This window comes from Bos indicus, chromosome 14 (assembly GCF_029378745.1).
Source record: "Bos indicus isolate NIAB-ARS_2022 breed Sahiwal x Tharparkar chromosome 14, NIAB-ARS_B.indTharparkar_mat_pri_1.0, whole genome shotgun sequence".
Classification (NCBI taxonomy): domain Eukaryota; kingdom Metazoa; phylum Chordata; class Mammalia; order Artiodactyla; family Bovidae; genus Bos; species Bos indicus.
This window is the reverse complement of record NC_091773.1, coordinates 82,143,851-82,164,942: the sequence shown is the minus strand read 5'-3', so window position 1 is coordinate 82,164,942 and position 21,092 is coordinate 82,143,851. Positions and strand designations below refer to the sequence as shown.

The window sequence follows — 21,092 nt, the reverse complement described above, 5'->3', positions numbered from 1 at the left end:
GAAAGGATTATCAATCTCTCAAAGCTATAAGAAAATTACTCTAAAATTATACTGTTTTTGTCATTAAAATCATTAAGTCATTAAAACTCAGAACTATTAAGACCATCATATCTCCTAAGTTGCTCCCCATCTCTCTCTCTCTTTAGTGACCACGCACATGATAAATTCTTTCCAAAATCAACCCTTAAATTCGGGCTTCCCTGGTGGCTCAGACGGTAAAGCATCTTCCTGTAATGTGGGAGACCCGGGTTTGATTCCTGGGTCAGGAAGACCCCCTGGAGAAGGAAATGGCAATCCACTCCAGCACTCTTGCCTGGAAAATCCCATGGATGGAGGAGCCTGATAGGCTACAGTCCATGGGGTCGCAAAGAGTCCTACTTGCCAAAACAAGCTTTGTAAAAGTAATCAAAATGTTCTATAATTTTTAAAGTCCTTTGGAAGATTCTCAGAAAAATGGATTAACAAGAAGAAACTGGGGCAGTGAACAAGGTATTCAAATCTCACAAGTATTTCATGTCACGATTTTGCAATACCCAGTTATGATCAACCTAGATAGCATATTCAAAAGCAGAGACATTATTTTGCCAACAAAGGTCCATCTAGTCAAGGCTATGGTTTTTCCAATAGTCATGTATGGATGTGAGAGTTGGACTGTGAAGAAAGCTGAGCGCCGAAGAATTGATGGTTTTGAACTGTGGTGTTGGAGAAGACTCTTGAGAGTCCCTTGGACTGCAAGGAGATCCAACCAGTCCATTCTAAAGGAGATCAGTCCTGGGTGTTCTTTGGAAGGAATGATGCTAAAGCTGAAACTCCAGTACTTTGGCCACTTCATGCGAAGAGTTGACTCACTGGAAAAGACCCTGATACTGGGAGGGATTGGGGGCATGAGGAGAAGGGGACGACAGAGGATGAGATGGCTGGATGGCATCACCGACTCGATGGACGTGAGTTTGAGTGAACTCCAGGAGTTGGTGATGGACCGGGAAGCCTGGCGTGCTGCAATTCATGGGGTTGCAAAGAGTTGGACACGACTGAGTGACTGAACTGAACTGATTTTATTAATTAGCAACTTAGTGGAAGCTGTCTTGGAAGTCAAATTAGTTGTAAATTATTCAAGTTGACAGTGAGTTTTACTTGGTATAGTTTCAAAATCATTTTTATTATACTTTCCCATTCTTCTCAGTTGAAAGGCTATCCTTTTTGCTACTATTAGGCATAACTGACAATGTTATGATTTAGTAGTAAAGTCAAAACTAGAAAGTGATAGAAAAGAGAATTAAAAAAATTTTTTGCAAGTCAAATTATAATTTTTTTGAAAAAGTATTGCTATCTGTCTACAAAATAGAAGCTCACTTCTATAAGAAATATGTTAAGGTGGTTTTTATTATTCCTGTTTCCTTTATACTCAACACTACAAAGAGTAGAACATTAGGCTGACGTGTGAGAATTAAGGCCAACTGATAAACACTCAAACTTGTAGATTTTGTCCAAGTGGCACAGAACATCTAAGTGGATGTTAGATCTAAACACATAACTGAAGAAATAAGAGGCAATGTGCTTTTAAAATGATTCCTTAAAAAATTAATTGGAAGTTCTAAGTTTATAACTTACCCTTTTTGAATCTGTAAAGGCTGAAGATCTCCAATTGGTAATCCATCTGAGGTAAAGAATTTAAGCAATTCTTTAGCATCCAATAATGTGACTGAATCCCGTGGACCCTCTTTGTGGCCCAGCAATTGTTCAGATGAACGAGGTAATGAACCAGTTCTGAGAAGAAAAAAAAATTATGTAGATTTATTAAAAGCAGATTAGAATTCTCCATGGTCAGGAAAAGCTGCTATGAACAGAAACCAGAAAAATACACACACACACAAAACTGAAGATCTACACATTTAAGAAAGAAAAAAAGTAAAATCTTTGTAAATCATTTAGAATCAAAGCATATTTTCAAAAATCTGTATGTAGGCTACAGGAAAACTTGCAGTTATCATGTCAAAACAATGTTACTACTTAACTAAAATAAACATAATTATATTCTTTATATTTGGCATGATTGATTACATTCATGCTATCATTATCATACTATCACTATCATTATTAGTGTGAAGTCATCAAATCTATAAAATTTAAATCTAAACTCTCTTGTATGTTCCAAAGCCCCATAATATTGTAAATTCTGCAGGCAGAAACCGAATGTTCCAATGTTCTATAAACTTCAAAGATTACGTAAAGCACAACCATGAAATGAGATGGTAATCAGATATTTCTCAAAGATCTCTTCTAGCCATGATTATGACATTATGAATAAATACTAACTGTTATTATACCTGAAATATATGCAGGACTTCACACTTTTCAAACTGCATACAATATATTCTCTCTCTTTTTTTTTTAACTTTTATTTATTTGGCTGCATCAGGTCTAGCTGCTTCGCACAGGATCTTCTGTTGCTGTGCACAGGCTCTCCTTGTGGCCCATGGGCTTTGGAGTGAGAGGGCTCAGTTGTTGCTTCCTCTGCAGCATGTGGGATCTTAGTTCCCCATCCAGGGCTCGAATCTGTGTCCCCTGCATTGCAAGGTGGACTCCCAACCACTGGACCACCAGGGAAGTCCCTACAATATATTCTTAATCCTCACAAATTCCCTTGAAAAAGATAGGACAGGTCTTATCTCAAAATGAAATTAACACCTGAAAATAAGAACTTTGTAAAGTTCGTATCATACCAAGCCTAAAAAACGATAACTATTCTTACCACACAATAGTGCCTTACAGACCCATGGTGCCAAGATTTTTTAAATGACAGAATCAGAACTAGCCTGACTCTGAATTAGGTACCAATTCTACTCTATCACTCTATGAACCCAAAAAGCTCAGTTTTTAAAAACTGGAAAGAAGAAAACAGTAGCAGAGAATGCTACAGGTTTTCTCAAGCATTGAGTTACAAATCATACTATTACTCTGTCACAAAAGCAAAAATAAAATCTTTCAATACCTGCACAGAACATTAATTTCCTGACTTTGTATTAATTCAACTATTTCCTGATTAATCACTCAAGCATTTTTATTGATAATTATACAATTAAAATGCTGACATTATGGCCTTAAGACATATTTCTATACAACAGTGTCTCTTTCTTCTACTCATTCCCTTTATTTTTAAATTGAAAATATATATCTCATAAAAACAGTCAAACAAGAAAACACTCAAAACGCTATATCCCAGGAGGGTAAGAACTACATGATGAGGTCAATTTAATTTCTATATAGCCATTCTCTAACAGTGACTAACAAAATCTTAATCAATATTATTCTCAATCATTTGACAGTCCAGTTGTGATGGGGAAATGCATACTTTGCATTTACATAGAACCCAGGACACAAAAATATCAGAAAAATTTAAAAGCCCCGTTTGTGATAAAGTATACCAACAAGATACATCTTGAGTAAAAAACAAAACAAGACACACTGACAACACTTTTTAGTGTTTCCAAACTTACAAAGTATTTTTTCATACATTATCTCATTAAATTTTCAGAACTTTGAAGTAGAACTGGGCTTGTTATCTCCATCTTACAGATGAGTCAACAAAGTCACATAACAGGTGACTGAGTTTGTCTAAAACCAAATTCCTGGTACTTCCCTGTGGTCCAGTCATTGAGAATCTGCCTTCCAGTACAGGTACAGAAGTTCGATTCCTGGTCAGGGAAGTAAGATCCCACATGCCACGGAGCAGCAAGCCTCACCTGCGTGACAAAGCTCAAGAAGCCCAAGCACCCAACAAGGAGCTGGCACCCCACCACGAAGAGGAGCCAGCGCCCCGCCACAAAGACCTAACACGGCCAACAAGGGCTGCCCTGCTGCTCAGCGGGGAAGAACCCGCCTGCAGTTCGGGACACCTGGGTTTCACCCCTGGGTTGGGAAGATCCCCTGGAGAAGGGAAAGGCTACCCACTCCAGGATTCTTGCCTGGAGAAGTCCAGGGATGGTTGAGTCCATGGGGTCACAAAGAGTTGGACACAACCGAGTGACTTTCACTCACAGCCAAATAAATAAATAAAACCAAATCCTTATGATTTCTGAATGTCACTCTGTAATGGTCTTTTATTCTTCAGCTGAATCTGTTTTAACATAAAACAAATTATGAAACTATATAACTTTGGTTTCCAGCCAAGAATCAGATGGTATCCTCCCATATTTTGAAGTGTCCACAAATACGTACTGAGTATTTACTCTGTAATTATCACCGTGAGGTACTAAAAAAAAGTTCACTGATAATAATTTATAGACCCCTAATCACTGTTTATGACTGTGTACAGGTATGACTTAAAGTAGGAAAAAGGAGGGAAGGAGAGCGAAAGGAGATAAATACATCAGTGTAGAATGAGGCAGGAAAGGCACAATAAAACAAGTCTCATGAAAGAAGTAATAGCACAGTCTTTTAACTGCAGCATTTATACAAGCCTTAAGAGAAAGGTGGTATTTGAGCTACACCTAAACTACAAACAAGCTTCTTCTGGTTCAAGATGATGCATCAAACATACACATTAACCTCTCCATTCAAAAGAAGAAAAATCACAATGCTGAAGTACCAGGCACTAAGTTTATAACAGGGCTCAAAAAGGAAGAAGGAAGAGGAGTGGACCAAAGGGTTCAATGAATTCCAGGAATGACTAGAATACTCCTCAGCAGGGATTACAAGGAACCTATAGAGAAGGCAGACTACGTCTTCGTCTCCCAGGAAACCACAGGCAGGCTCTAATCCAGAGCTCAGAGTGGCAATGGGCAGCCATCACCTGATACATTTTCAGAACTCTACCTGAACACCCTCCCACTCCACATCTTAGATTCATGCTTTTACCTCTAAGAGAAAAACTGCACTCTGAAGATCCAGAACTAAGTGCCTGTCCTACCGTCAGCGGCGAAACCCCCAGAATACAGCCCTTGAAGAAACACAAGCTGGAATCAAGACTGCCGGGAGAAATATCAATAACCTCAGATATGCAGATGACACCCCCCTTATGGCAGAAAGTGAGGAGGAACTAAAAAGCCTCTTGATGAAAGTTAAGTGGAGAGTGAAAAAGTTGGCTTAAAGCTCAACATTCAGAAAACGAAGATCATGGCATCTGGTCCCATCACTTCATGGCAAATAGATGGGGAAACAGTGGAAACAGTGTTAGACTTTATTTTTTGGGGCTCCAAAATCACTGCAGATGGTGACTGCAGCCATGAAATTAAAAGACGCTTACTCCTTGGAAGGAAAGTTATGACCAACCTAGATAGCATATTGAAAAGCAGAGACATTACTTTGCCAACAAAGGTTCTCTAGTCAAGGCTATGGTTTTTCCTGTGGTCATGTATGGATGTGAGAGTTGGACTGTGAAGAAGGCTGAGCGCCAAAGAATTGATGCTTTTGAACTGTGGTGTAGGAGAAGACTCTTGAGAGTCCCTTGGACTGCAAGGAGATCCAACCAGTCCATTCTGAAGGAGATCAGCCCTGGGATTTCTTTGGAAGGAATGATGCTAAAGCTGAAACTCCAGTACTTTGGCCACCTCATGCGAAGAGTTGACTCATTGGAAAAGACTGATGCTGGGAGGGATTGGGGGCAGGAGGAGAAGGAGACGACAGAGGATGAGATGGCTGGATGGCATCACTGACTCGTTGGATGTTAGTCTGGGTGAACTCCGGGAGTTGGTGATGGACAGGGAGGCCTGGCATGCTGTGATTCATGGGGTCGCAAAGAGTCGGACATGACTGAGCGACTGAACTGAACTGAAAGCACCCAAGCTACCTCCCCCCAGCTGCCCTTCATCTCCCTTCTCCCAGGATAAATTCTGGTGACAGCAGGCAGGTAACAGAACCACACATATAGAGAGAAATGTAGGCAACTACCAACATAAAACAGTCTAAGACTAAATTCTCAGCTGTGAACAATCAAGGGCCACCAGATACTAAAAAGCTGCACAGAAGAGAAAAACAGCAGAGGAACAAATGATACAGATCTAAAGGATAATGGGATCATTTAAAGAACAGATAAGACAAGTTAAAAGAAAATTCCAATTAATAAATTAATATCCTTAGAGTATCGTCTCAATTCTTATTATTAATAAGAATAGGTTGCTATGAAAAAAGATTAGATAACAAAAAAGTATTATTAGGAATTTTTTTAATAGCTGCCAAAAACTTATTGGAAAAGATGAAAGTAAAGGTCGAGGAAATATACCAGAATGCAGAGCAGAAAAGATGAAAAGATGGACTATTATGATTTTTTTTATGGAATCATTCTTCAAACTTTTTTTATTTTTCTCACTGTGCTGGGTCCTTGCTGCTGCATGGACTTTTTCTATAGTTGCAGAGAACGGAGGCTATTTCCTAGCTCCAAGGTGCCAGCTTCTCGTAGCGGTGTTTTTTATTGTGTGGAGCACAGACTCCAGGGCTCCCAGGCCTCAGCAGTAGTGGCATGCGGGCTCAACAGTTGCCGTTCACAGGCTCTAAAGCACAGGCTCAGCAGCTGTGGCACAAAGTGCCCTGTAGTACACGGGACCGACCCAGACCAGGCACTGAATTGGTGCCTCCTGTGTTGGCTGGCTGACTCTCTACCACCGAGCTGCCCAGAAAGTCCAAAGACATGGATTATTGAAAGAAGAATCAAATATAATTGAAAAATCAATCTGAGGCATCTAAAATTAGGTAAAACAGATCATTACAAATAAGGAAGAAAGAAAACAGAAGGACAAATACTATCAAAGAAATAATAGAAGAATATTCCCAAGAGCTAAAGGAGATCAATCCCGGGTGTTCATTGGAAGGACTGATGCTGAAGCTCAAACTCCATTACTTTGGCCACATGATGCGAAGAGTTGACTCATTTGAAAAGACCCTGATGCTGGGAAAGACTGAGGGCAGGAGGAGAAGGGGATGACAGAGGATGAGATGGCTGGATGGCATTACCGACTCAATGGACATGGGTTTGGGTGAACTCCGGGAGTTGGTGATGGACAGGGAGGCCTGGCGTGCTGCGGTTCATGGGGTCGCAAAGAGTCGGACACGACTGAGCGACTGAACTGATTTCCAAGAGCTAATAAAAAGGCAAAAGCCTCAAGACCAAAAGATTGCACACCATGAGGGCCTCATGTAATTTCAGAAAATTAAGGAAAACAGAAAATTCTAAAAGTTTCAGAGACAGAATAAAATACCTATTAAGGAACAAAAATCCATGTCACATCAGACTTCTTATTAAGATATGAGATCCAAGAAAATACAGGTCTAATCTAATCTAGAAATGTAACCAAAAGAAATACCAGGACAACAGCTGTGCAGGTAGACAGGGTCAGTCCAAATCAGAGTATCAAGCCAGAAAAATGGGAGAAAAATAACTTTAAGGGAAAAAAAGATTATCTATTGCAAAATAACATAAGGTGCAGAGGAAGAAAGAGGATAAAAGGTAAAGAGAAGCAGGGATGTCCATCCTCGTCCTTCACAACGGGAAGTGGAAACACACAATCTGAAATCGACGAGCAGGAAATCCAAGGTCTCATGGGCAACCTGTCCTTTCCTCCATCTTCTTTCTAGACTGGCGTTTTCCTCCTGAGCTGTGAATGTTACAGAGCCCCAGGGAACGGCCTTACACCCTCCTCTTTTTCTATACAGCCTCACCATGTCATCTCATCCACTAGCATATATTAAAGAAACCCTTTTGGTGATAACTCCAAACAAACTCCCAGATTTCTCCACCTAATATGCCCACATGCATAATCCATAGGTCAAATAAAGCATCCCTAAAGCAGAATTCTTGATCTTTCTCCCCAAACCCACCCTTGTTTCAACTTACCCATCTTCCTCAAACCATGAGGACACCACCCACCTGCTGTTCAAGCCAGAAATCTAAACTGTCTCAGATGCCTCTCTCTCTCTTCTCAGAGAAAACGGGCAGGAAAAAAACAGGAAGTTTCTTTTTTTCCCTAGCTTAGCACCAAAATATTCTCCAAACTTGTCTCCACTACTGCTCTAGTTAGAACTCAAAGTTACCTCTCAGCCTACAGAAAAAGCCACCTAAGTGATCTGTCTGTTCCTACTATCTTCCTCCCACAATCCATTCACCACAAAAAAGTACGTTATTTTGCAAAATCAGATCACATCACTCTGACAGAAAATCCATGAAAAGCTTACCAAGGCACTTATGATCCAAAGACCGCATGAACACCTGTAAGGGTCTAGTGCCTTCACATGCTTTGCTCATTTACCCATGAGATCTCAGCTCCAGCGTAACTCCTCAGGGTGCCCGCCCCGGCCATCCCTCCCATGCCAACAAATAAAACCACTCTCCTTCAGTCCCGCAGCCTCATTCGTTACACACAGATAGGTTTCCAAGCCTTGTGTTTACTTGTCTGCTTATTGAGTTCTGTTGACTGTCTCTCCTTCTTAAAAGGCAAGCTCTAACAGGAGAGCCTAACACACAGTTGGTACTCAGTAAATATTTGTTGATATCTATGAACAAAATGTTACCAGTTCAGTTCAGTCACTCAGTTGTGTCCGACTCTTTGCGACCCCATGGACTGCACCATGCCAGGCCTCCCTGTCCTTCACCAACTCCCGGAGTTTACTCAAACTCATGTCCATTGAGTTTGTGATGCCATCCAACCATCTCATCCTCTGTCATCCCCTTCTCTTCCCATCTTCAATCTTTCCCAGCATCAGGGTCTTTTCAAATGAGTCAACTCTTTGCTCACGTGGCCAAAGTGTTGGAGTTTCAGCTTCAGCAGCAGTCTTTCCAATGACTATTCAGGACTGATTTCCTTTAGGATAGACTGGTTGTATCTCCTTGCAGTCCAAGGGACTCTCAAGAGTCTTCTCCAACACCACAGTTCAAAAGCATTAATTCTTTGGCGCTCAGCTTTCTTTATAGTCCAACTCTCACATGCATACATGACTACTGGAAAAATCATACCTTTGACTAGACAGATCTGAAGTGATAAATGTTCTCAGCAGAGGAGCTAAAAATATGAACGTGATTTGCAATATTGGGAGGGCAATGCAACAGAGTCAAATTCCTTTTCTTTATTCCATTCTTCCACCACTCAACAATGATGTACTGAGTGCCTGCTATATACTAAACCAAAAACAAAGCAAAAACAAACTCTGCCTCTTAGAGACAGTTAATATATACAAACATAAAAATGTAAAACAGGAACATTTTAAAACGGCCTCAAGGAAAAGAGTACTTTTACTTTATTTTACACATTCCTGTGGAGAAGGAAATGGCAACCCACTCCAGTATTCTTGCCTGGAGAATCCCATGGACAGAGGAGCCTGGTGGGCCCCAGTCCATGGGGTCACAAAGAGTTGGACACGACTGAGTGACCACACATACATACACACACACACACACACTCCTATATTTTTAAAATTTCTCTTTCATATTCATATGTTTTTGTACTTCTGTGGAAGATGTTCTGGAAGTCATACACTAACCTATTACCTGTGATTATGTACACCCAGAAAGGACAAGTAGAATATGGAAGGGGAAGAGCATTTCCTGGACACCTTACTCTGCAACAGTCTATCTCGATCTACCCATCTATCTATCTACAGTAAGCACACATATCCTTTACAATAAAACCATAAATTACTATTTCCTAAACACAATTTAAGGATTAAGAAAAAATAAAGATCATAAAAAATAATAAGCTATTTAAACGTTACCTCATTTTTTGTTTAGCTTTTTCACAAGTTTCCAAATTTTGAAGGACATGCCTTTCTGGCCACTCCAGAGGATTAGTCTCCACTAGGCGGGAAGAAGTAAGCTCCAGTGAACTGTTATCTGAAGAGAAAGAAACACATGTGAGTACTGAACGGTACTGACACACTGGATTTCGCCATATAAAGATGTGTACGTGTAGATGCACACGTAAGAACCAGCTGGATTAACTGTGCAATGCCTGCCTCAGGCATTTATTAAGGGTGTCTCTGATGACCTGAACTATGCAAAATGGCATAGAAAAGTTTTTTGGAAATGATTAAAAAAAATTAGTATTGAGCTTTATTTTACATTCTCCTCATAATAAAAGTTATGGGCTAGAATTCAGAAGAGGAATTAGCACTGCAAGGACTCATAGGGAATGAAAGCATAACTTTGTTATTTTTGTGAAATTAGTTCTAAATGAAAAAGAGACAACTCTGTGGAGAATATATGGGATATAATATGCGATCTCCATATTAGAAAGAGGAATTAGCACCAATATCCTGAAAAATTTATATTTTTAAAAGATTACTTCATTCTCAAAAGTACAATAATACCATAAATAACTTAAGACGTTTGAGGGTAAAGATTACTTTAGAAATAATTCTCACATATATTAATGTAAGATGCTTTAACATATCCATTTTCAAGTAAATCACTAACATTAAATGCTATTTTTACTACTAATAAAGTATTATATGTAAGAGTGTCTTATCTTTTTGGTCAGTATGGTGCAGTGAATTAACATTGAGATTGTTGGATAATCTACAATTCTCATTAAAGACAGAGGGCCATCTTCCATTCTCAATATTAATTATGAGGACATCTCAATGTTTCAAGACTGACAAAATCACTAACTGTACTAATGGATTCCAAAATAAATTGACTGAAAATTACTGGACATTAGCTGTTTGACTAACTGTCAACCCTGACAAAAAATACCCATTTTATACTTTAGGGTCTTACAAAGTGATAATGATTTGGGAAGAAATTTTTGAACTAAAAAAAAATTAATCACAGATGAAAACAGAAGCCAACTGCATACCATTTTCCCTTTACTTTTAAACTATTTAGTCTTCAATAGTTAAAAATATTTTTAATGTCTATACTGGATTGCCCCAACCAAACACCATCCAAGTATAGTAGTTCCTGCTTCTTAATAAGGGTGGTGAAATACGGACTATTTCATGGAAGAATAAGCTTCATGATGAAATAATCTGCTTTACAATGCTGGCGTGGCTTTTCAAAAAATGGATAAAGAAAAAAATCATTAGTAGTTCTGAACAATTACAGGCTATGTTCACAGAAGAATACAAGCCATGTTAAATAAAAGTAAATATTAATTATCCCCCTAAATATTACAATATAAATTATTAAATTTGAGTATGCAACCTATATAAATGTAAATGCCATAGGCTAAATATTAAGGGGCAGACAAGCACTCCTGTGAGTCACAGGAGTGACCTGGTGACTAAGGTGCACTGATAGTAACAGCAGCTATAATGGCAGCATGAGTGACCAGTCACAGCTTTTGGAGATGATTACATTCTAAGTGTTTCACAGGAATCACCTCAGTTAATCCTCATACTAAGCCATAATATTACCCATAATAACTGGGTAATATTATTATCCCCATCTGAAACATGAGGAACCACGCATGGAGAGGTTGAAGAACCTGCCCAAAGGCACTCAGCTGAGGCCTGAGCCCTGGCCGTCTCGCCCCAAAGGCCTGGCCTTCACACATGGCACGAGACGCTGTGCTGATATTCTTTTCTAACTAGATCATAAGCCTGTTGAAAGTCAAGGACCCACCCAAACTTTTAATTCTTTGTGTGCCTTCCTGGCATCAAATAGAGAAAAGGCACACAACAAACATTATTATTAATTTGATTCTATGGCCATTTTCTTATTAATGTATGGGATAAAAATGATTTTCACAGAATAACAACAAAAAATTATCCTATACATTTACAATGCCAGGCAACTGTTAAACGCGTCCTTTTTAAATCCTGAAGAGCTTCACTCCATGCAAATTCATCACTAGAACAGAAAGCAGGAAAACAGAAAGAAATGCCAAGTTAATATAGAAATGATTTCCTGCTCCTTCAGTAAGTTTGGTGACTTCCTACTATAACAAATGGCAAGTGTGGAGCATCTTATTATATGTAGTTTTAACTACATTAAGTTTAGTAAGTTCTACTTTTCTCACCTTATGAAAATATAGCTTAATAGAAACCCATCCATTCCAGCAGCTTAGTAACAGTTTTAAGAGGAATTACCTTAAAGTGCTTCTCCTTCGCTCAAAAACAATTATACTGAACGTGCTTAACAAAAAAAGTCATCAGAAAATTTCTAATGTCTAAATGATGAAAAATACAACATATTGATATTTACACACATACTTGTACACACAAATATATTACTGCTACAATTTGATAGATTTTGATTTGATCAATACATTTTATAAGTTTTAATAATAACTCTCATAAATGCTACACACAAAAAAAGGACTACTATCTAAAGTAACAAAAACTTACCATGTAACATACTGGACGTTTTGTCTGTCTTTATTAGACTTGTTTTAGGAAGAACAGCATCAAAATGACCTAAAAAGCGTTCCCTTGTGCATGTTAGCAGACTTTTGAGTTCATCCACAGAAATCACCTCACGCTGCTTTGCCAACTTTCTCCTTTCTATAAGACAACAAATCAATATGATTAACAATATAACTGTTATTTAAAACCCTGTGAGCTACTGTATTTTAGGGGAAATACTTTCAAAAGTAAAAGAAATGAATTTCTCAAGCAAATCAGCATTCTTGTGTAGGCCTATTTTCCTTTCAGTCTCATTTGAAGGTAATAGAAGAATTTCCAGTTATGTGAAACAGAGTAATTTGTTAACACTAAAAGGTGAGCAACAGTCAAAACAAGTTTACAGAAGTTTTCAGAAACACACCGCAGAGGATGAAGAACGGCCTTACGTGGGTGCTCACGTGAAAATAAAACCTGCAGCACTCTCGGTTAAGCGTGGTGGTCTGGTCATGTCCGTCTATTCCCTCTCCTACTCAAAACTCAGAATCACAACCGAGGAATTAAAAAAGGACAACAAAAGAATAAACACTAAATGACGGCAGTTTTCAACGAATTTTGGAGGATAAGATGATGGTGGAGTGGTAACTGAGTCAGCAGAGCAGAGAAAGGGTTAACCGAAACAGGAAGGTCCCGCAAGACAGATAATGGATACGCCCTCAAGCCAGATGACTCTACTCTCATTTTGGGGTAGAAACAGAGGAGGAGGAACCTCAGATCACAGCCTATCAGGAACGGGAGATGGTGCAGGACAAGGAAGCCTGCCATGCTGCAGTTCATGGGGGTGCAGAGCCAGGCACAACTTAGCGACCGAACAACAACAAAAAAGCTGGTGTTGATGCTGGAGGGTTAGACTACAAGATTAAGCAGAGGCTAATACTGAAAGGTCAGACTTTCAACCCGGTGGCCAGAAAGACAGCAACTACAGATGCCCCACTGCAAAGATGAAAGGATTCTCCCTTTGAAAAACTGAATGCCCCAGGAGAAAAGAGCTAGATACTGACACTACGGTAGAATTAAGGAGAGGACCTCACAAACAAAATGTTGAATAGTTACTCCACCACTCTTGAAGCTTGCCAAATATTACATTAGAGTGACACATAAAATTTCCCAGTTAAAACAGGACAGGGGGGAAAAAAATCACCAGACATTTAATGAAAGGGGTAGAGGGGACAGGGAACTCTACATTTCATGGTCTCATGTTCAGACATGTAAAGAGTTCAATTCAGCAATTCTTCCAGCTTCCTGCTCCCTCCCATCACCCACTGAGCTGGTCTGGAAAAGAAACGAGGCATGTTCTGATCAGAACTCCCCTTTCCAACTTCCACCTGAGTGAGCAAATCCTCAGGATGCCTCTGTATGGTGGTGAAAGCCCCGCCACAGCAGGCCTGATCTGTGATTGCCCAGCTCTGGCTATCATTCAGGGAGTAAATTCAATTCTGGGTATATGCAGCAGAAAACCCGTTATAGCTCTAAAAAGTCATATCCTTCAATCTAGGAATTTATCTCCATCAGTGTGTTTCTTAAGTTTATTTCTCAGTTGGTTCCAAATTTGGGAAACAAGTATTATTTACTAGGCCCCCCCAAACTAAAAGCCAAGTCTGGGATGAAACAGAAAGACTAAAGCAAGCAAAAATAAAAAGGAGCCCAGCAGAAGCAAAAGCATTCCAGGTAACAAAGAAAGTTTGCTGGGATTAATACTCTCACAAGGGCTTCTCTGGGGGCTCAGACGGCCTGCAATGCAGGAGACCCAAATTCAATGCCTGGGTCGGGAAGATCCTCTGGAGAAGGAAATGGCCACACATTCCAGTATTCTTGCCTGAAAACTTCTATGGACGCAGAAGCCTGGCGGGCTATAGTCCATGGGGTCATAAGAATCAGACATGACTTCACGACTAAATCACCAAACCAGCAATTAATATTCTCACAGAAATAAGAAAAGATACTATACTCATGAAACAAGTACAGGATGATCTGATAAAGGAACAGTCAATGACCATGAAAATATTTTTTAAAATTAAGCACGGAGAGATCAAAATTAAAAAATACTGCAAGACATCCCCCAGAAACTAGAACAAAAATAATATGGAAACAGGAAAAAAGAGCAGCCATTCTATCCAAAAAAAGCTTGCTATATAACCAACAAGAGTTCTAGGAAGAAGAAAGAAAATGGGTGAAAGAAAATTATATTAAAGAAAAAATTATAAGAAAATTATATTAAAGAAAATTATAAGAAAAATTTTATTATAAGAAAAATTATATTGTAAGAAAATTATATTAAAGAAAATTATATTATAAGAAAAATTTTCAGACTTAGGAAATGTGAATCTTGTACTGATGTGGCTCATCAAGTACACGGTTTAATACACTAGACAGTGGAAAGCGGGGGGTACACACATTAAGATTCAGAATAAAGCTTCCAGAGACAAAGCTTCTGGAGGTAAAAGTTCTAGAAGGGGGCAAAAGCAAACTAAAAAAAGACCACTTTAAAGGATAAGAACTAGTATGAGATTTGTCAACAGGAACACAGCAACAGGAAACTACGGGACAGGGACTTCCCTGGTGGTCCAGTGGTTAAGACTGTGCTTCCAGGCCAGGGAGTGTGGGTTCAATCCCCGGATGGGGATCCCACATATCATATCAAGTGGCCAAAAAAAATAGACGGGGGACAATGTCTTCAAAATTCTGAGGGCAAACAATTTTTAACCTGGAAGTCTAGACAAATTATCAATCTAGTAAAGATATTTTCAGACATGCAAGAGCTTGAAAACTGTATGCCCCAAGAACAAACTTTTACTCAGGAAGCTAATGCAAGACATGCTCCAACCAAACAAGGGAGTAATCCAAAAAAAAAAAAAAAAAAGGAGGTCAAGGGGTCTAGAGAATAGGAGATTCCAAACGAAAAGAGGAAAGAGAAGTCTTTAAGATGTCAGTAGGTCTAAGACACATTTTGTTCAAAATACACTAAAATATGAAATACTCCAGAAAAAAACCTATGAGAAATAAAAAGGAACTGTTGTGTTTGAATATACAATAAATTTAACAACAGGTGTGTGGCAGAAATGTTGGAGGCTTTGGAGAAACATAAAAGTATTTTTGCCTCTACAGAAGAAAGGGCAAATTAAAAATAAGGTGATTATCAACCACAAGAAAAACAAAGATTATACAAGAAAGGAAAATTGACCATCATATACTACATGACTCAGTAGTAAATTTATAGATAGGTAGGTAGGTAAGTGGGCTTCCCTGGTGGCTTAGATGGTTAAGAATCCGCCTGTGAAGCAGGAGACCTCAGTTTGATCCTGGGTTGGGAAGATCCCCTGGAGAAGGGCAGGGAAACCCACTCTAGTGGGTTTTCACCTTAGGTGAAAAATAATCCCTACACAGATGAGTCTGTAACACAAGTGACAGATAAAGATCTGGGAGAAAAATATTGGACTAAAGTCTTAAAATGAATTCACAAAAGAATGCTATTCCTAAAATAAGCTAGTAATAACTCAGGACTTAGTAAAGGAAAATAGAGTGTAAAACATCTAAAAATATCAGCAGAATGAACAACAATCAGGTCTGCACTGGGCTCTATAAATTTAAAAACAACGTGGGGAACTCAGAATTGTGACCACAGTCCTGGAGCGATATGACAATGCTGCTATTTTGGAATCTGTTCTGCATCACACTGAGCAGTTTTTATTTAAAAATCATTCAGTGTTCTTAAACCTTTTGTCTTTTTTATTTTCTTAATATTTTATTTGGCTAAACCAGGTCTAAGTCGTGGCACGTGGGATCTAGTTCGCTGACCAGGGGTCAGACCTGGCCCCTACACCGGTAGCCCACCTCAGCCACTGGACACCAGGGAAGCCCCAAGCCTTTTCTTTACAAATCAGAGAAACAGGATATTTAATACTTCTAATTATAAAAGTTTATAAATTACAAAAGATCAGTTAGACATAAATTATAAAATTTATGTATCATTTCAAATGTCTATATCTAAATATCTATGTATAGTTAAAAATTAAGATAATTTTTAAAAATAAAATTTTCATGCAAACTTTCCCAGTTGCTCATTCTAACTCAGTAGTCAGAGAAATATTGGGGGAGATAGTAAGTTTAACCCATGTCTGATTAATAATTTTGAAAAGAATTTTGAACAACTTGTTTTCCAGCAGAAACTACAATCTATACTGATACTGAAACATTAACTTTTACCCAAAGAAAGCTTTCCTATTCATTTTCATCAGGTATAAATTAACTACATCAATTTAAATACTTTTATATTTATATTCACTTCTCTGAAGATCACTGAAAGAGACACTAAGATTCTCTTACACTGGAAACGTCATTTGTTGTCATCCTCCTCTACCTTCAGAGATGTATGAAATCTGAACCTTTGTCCCCAGATTTTCAACTCAGTACTCACTCTCTGGGTAAAGGAGAGATTGGCTCAGCAAATAACTCCACCATAATAGATTAAGTGGGTCACTCATCTTAATCAAGATTCAACGCTTCAGATTGCACTTGGCCAGTGCATGGATATCCCCAGAGCTGACGTCTCAGCTCTGAGGCTTCCTTCAACCTCCAGACCCCTACCGGTCCTTGCCCAGTGCTGAGGCCATCCTTCCAGCTCCTGCCTGGGTTATAACTCAGCTGCTGGTGCTTCCACATTTTCAGCATTTATTTAGCACTTCCTCTTTCCCCCTCCCCGAGGCAGAGCTTCTAGTCACACCTACAGGCAACAACTTGATTATATTCCCTTCCCAACCAAGCAGGAGGGATGGCCTTACCCAGAAGAGAGACGGACCAGCTTCAGGGAGCTGCATGCTCTTCCGCTCTCAGTTTTTCTGGTTGGAAGGGTCAGGAAGAGAGGTGAAGATAAGAGAGGGAAGACGCTAAAGGAACTTAGTTTTAAGGAGCTGCCAGAGGCTTATGGCAAAGATTCAAAGCCTACAGACAGGTTTAGCAGGGCTAGAACAAAGTCAGAAGTAAATAACACCAAGCAAGTAAATGTTTGAAATATAGGGGTTTTATCCACAAAAACACTAGGATTTCACTGGTATTTCATCTTTTTCTTCCTTTTAAACTGAAGTATAGTTGATTTACACGGTATGTTACTTTTAGGTGTGTAGCAAAATGATTCAGAGACACACATATATTCTTTTTCTGATTCTTTTCTGTTATTACAAGGTACTGAATATAGTTCCCTGTGCTATATACATCAGGACCTTGTTGTTTATCTATATATATATATAGCAGTCTGTATTTGCTAATTCCAAATTCCTCATTTATCCACCCTTCTCCCTGCTCTGCGTTCTCTTGTTCTCCTTTGGTACCATAAGTTTGTTTTCTATGTCTGTGAGTCTACTTCTGTTTTATAAATAAGTTTATTTGTATCATCCATTTAGATTTCACACGTAAGTGATATATGATATTCATCTTCTGTCTGACTTCACTTAGTATGAGGATCTCTAGGTTTATCCATGTTGCTGCAAACGGCATTCTTTCTTTCTTTTTTATTGTTGTAATATTCCACACCCTCTTTATCCATTCATCTGTTGATGGACATTTAGGTTGCTTCCATGTCTCGGCTATTATAAACACTGTTGCTATGAACACTGGGGTATACATATCCTTTTGAACGACAGTTTCCATCTTTTACAGATATATGCTCAGGAGTCAGAGATGCTGGATCAAAAATGCCATTTTTAGGTTTTTTCCTTATTTTTCCTTGGGTTAATACATACTACCTTTTATTGAAACTAATTTGCCATTCCCAATTATATCCTATTATTTTCATAGTCAAAAAAAAGTGGTTTGAGGAGTTCAAGACTACACAATTACTCTGGCTTTGTACAAATAAAAAAGTAGTAATTCTTATACAAATTATTAAGACCAGGTATTCTAAAATTATTTTCCATTGAATAAAATGAACTACCGAATCCAAAATATTTTTAAATGCTTTTAAAGAGTGGTATTTTTCATTTTATAGTGTGTGTACGTAATAATCATTTTTTCTATATGCAACTAATGAAGCCTCACAAGCTGAATCAAGGTTTTAGAAATTCTATATTAATTAGCTTAAGTCCCTATCAGGTATTAATGAATGATTATTTATGAAAACAATGTTAAGACTGATAACCAAGTTAACATTTAGAAAGAGGGAAAAAATTTTAAATAACAACCCTTAAAAAAGTGTCAATTTCTTGAGTAAAGAAAAACCCATGATCCAACTTCACTCAATATGTGCAATGTGCTTAGTTATGGTTAAAGTCTAAGAAGCAATGCTCAAGTTAACATATTAATTTCTCTAGATTTATATTTTATTCTGTTTGCAATCTCTACTTTCCTTTCCTCTGGCTAAATGATATAAAGAGAAATTTTGTAAAGATGACTACATTAACCAGGAAGTATTCTTTATGGTATACAATTAAAAATAATGACAAACTAAATTTTCCTGGACAATTATAATAAATGGTAACCGCAATATACAAGTAAATAGGAATATTCTTAATCTGGTGGGAAAAAATTTACAGACCGTTTCTACCCTACATTACCTCTATTAAGAATGTAGTTAGTGCCACTGAACTGCACAGTTAAACAGGATTAAAATATAGTATGTTTTATATTATGTGACTTTGACTACAATAAAAAAAATTTAATTAAAAAAAAAAGGAGACCAACCACCTAAGACCCTGCACACACAGTAACTTTGTCAGCAACGCCACCCTCGAACCGTTGCCATAAAACTCCTCAACAGACTCCCCTGGGTTGGGACACAGTTTTCAAGGCCAGGAGCCCACTGTGGCTCCTTTGCCTGGCAAAGCAATGAAGCTATTCTTTTCTGCTTCACCTCCCACAAAAAAAAAGATAGTTCTACAAGTGAGTATCATATCTAAAAGAAAGTGTGTAAGAAAAAAGTGTTAAAATAAATTAGGTCTGAACAAGTCAACATTCTTACAACAGAATGAAAGGCACACATGATGACTTACTCAGACATTCCTTCACAGCCAAAGCCTGAACACCGGCTAGCTGTTTCTCTCTCTGTATAAGCTGCTCCCTGGAGAAACTTGGGAGTGACGAGAGGTCAAGAGGAAAGCCTAAGAAACAGAAAAAATCAGTACTAAAGATGGCTTATAACAACAATTAAGTTCTCAAGAAATGTGTTAAGATGTAATTAAAAGTCAATTATTTATCTTTCATCTTGCATATTTCCAAGTAAACAGTAATAAATGAACAGCAGAAAATAAACATTCTAAATTATTTTGCATTTTAAACTTTGACCTGCTTCTTAAATTCAGAGAATTTAGGTAGAAGAGTAGAATTCCCTCCACTACATCTTATTCTGAGGGACTACAGGGGCTGGTCTTCAAAGACGGCCTCCCCGTGAATCCGATTCTGCTTCTCACCTGCTGTGTAGACCTTCCACAGTGAACCTAGGTGACCCCAGGAAACCAACAGGCATGGTGAAACTGCCAATGAAAGACGTAGGTCACAGAAAGTCTCACAGCTTTTCAGAACACTCGCTCTAAGAGAAGGCGGCAACCGTACAGGAATCAGGCTTCCTGCAGGCGACGCTGTTGCGAGGAAGCCCAGGCTGGAGGACGGGCGTGTGAAGAGGAAAGCAGCTCTACCTGCTCCAGCCACCCCAGCCCAGGCACCAAACACGCGGGGGAAGAGCCAGCCTACACACCCAGCCCCGTTAAGTCTTCAGATGAACAGAAGCCCCAGCCGTGTGTGAGGGCAATCACGCGTGGGCCTTCAAGACAGAAACGTCCAGTCACAGCACTATGAGACGTTATAATAAACAGTCGTTGTTAAGCTAAATTTGGGGCGGTTTGTCACACCATGATGGATAACCCAAGCATGGAGCTTGAACAGTAACAAAAGATGAGCAATAAAGATGCTTGGGAGAAAGTAAATAACAATGAGAAGTGCCGGGAGCCGGCATACTGCATATTGAGTGCATATTGCATACTGAGTGCATATTGCATATTGAGTGCAGCACTTTCCACAGCATCATCTTTCAGGATCTGAAATAGCTCAACTGGAATTCTATCACTGCCGGGGGCCAGCGTGAGGAGCTCCACCCATGACAAAGGTCATGAGGGAGGAGGCTCGGGCATACGCAAAGGCGGGATGGAGCCTCAGGAGTCCCCCTGGAAATTCTCGAGCATTTACACCCAAAACCAGAGTCTGCCTACTTTCTGCTTTGTGCCTTCACCTACACCTCTGACTTTACGGGGGGCTGTCCCCCACTACCTCTCTGAAACAAGAGTTAGCTTACAGCTCCAGTTAATAATTCCTGGGCGTGACAGTGTTTCAACCTACAAACTCCTTTGGAAGTCCTCTAGCCTGCCTGAATAGGTTTTTCCGGCCACATGTGATTGCTCAGAGCCTCCCAACTGTGAGAGGCGTGAGATGTTCTAAACTGTCTAAATACAGATTCCTTTGAGCAGTTAAAAGATTGATTAGAAATTGTATTGGTGAATGGTTTTTCATTTGTTGGGCCAATGTTTGCTGCTAAGTCTCCATATCCCTTACCTGCTGTGTCCCTGGCAGTGTATTGATTAATATAATTGGTGTAAATAGTAGCTTCAATGTTTGTAACCTGGGACCCTTGAGTTAATTCTTTTTCTTGTTATAGCCCACCACACCTTTGCTTTGTAGGAATGCAACCTTATCTAATGCTTTTGGAGGGTGGCGCTTGACTTATCACCTTTAGAGAAAAATACGTTTTCTGAAGAAAGGGTCTTAAAATGTTAACAGGCCTCCGG

At 39.0% G+C, this 21,092-nt stretch overlaps 1 protein-coding gene across 4 annotated transcripts in view; it reads right to left on the bottom strand.

Annotated features, from left to right (window-relative positions):
* MTBP (MDM2 binding protein) overlaps positions 1-21,092 on the bottom strand; it is an 81,646-nt gene that overhangs the window by 27,193 nt on the left and 33,361 nt on the right. For all 4 annotated transcript variants that reach the window (XM_019973894.2, XM_019973895.2, XM_019973893.2 and 1 more), the window contains 4 exons: positions 19,308-19,415; positions 12,274-12,429; positions 9,700-9,817; positions 1,612-1,767 (listed from right to left, as the gene is read on the bottom strand). In XM_019973894.2, the coding sequence (XP_019829453.2) occupies positions 1,612-1,767; positions 9,700-9,817; positions 12,274-12,429; positions 19,308-19,415 (538 nt within the window). The remainder of the gene's footprint in view (positions 1-1,611; positions 1,768-9,699; positions 9,818-12,273; positions 12,430-19,307; positions 19,416-21,092) is intronic.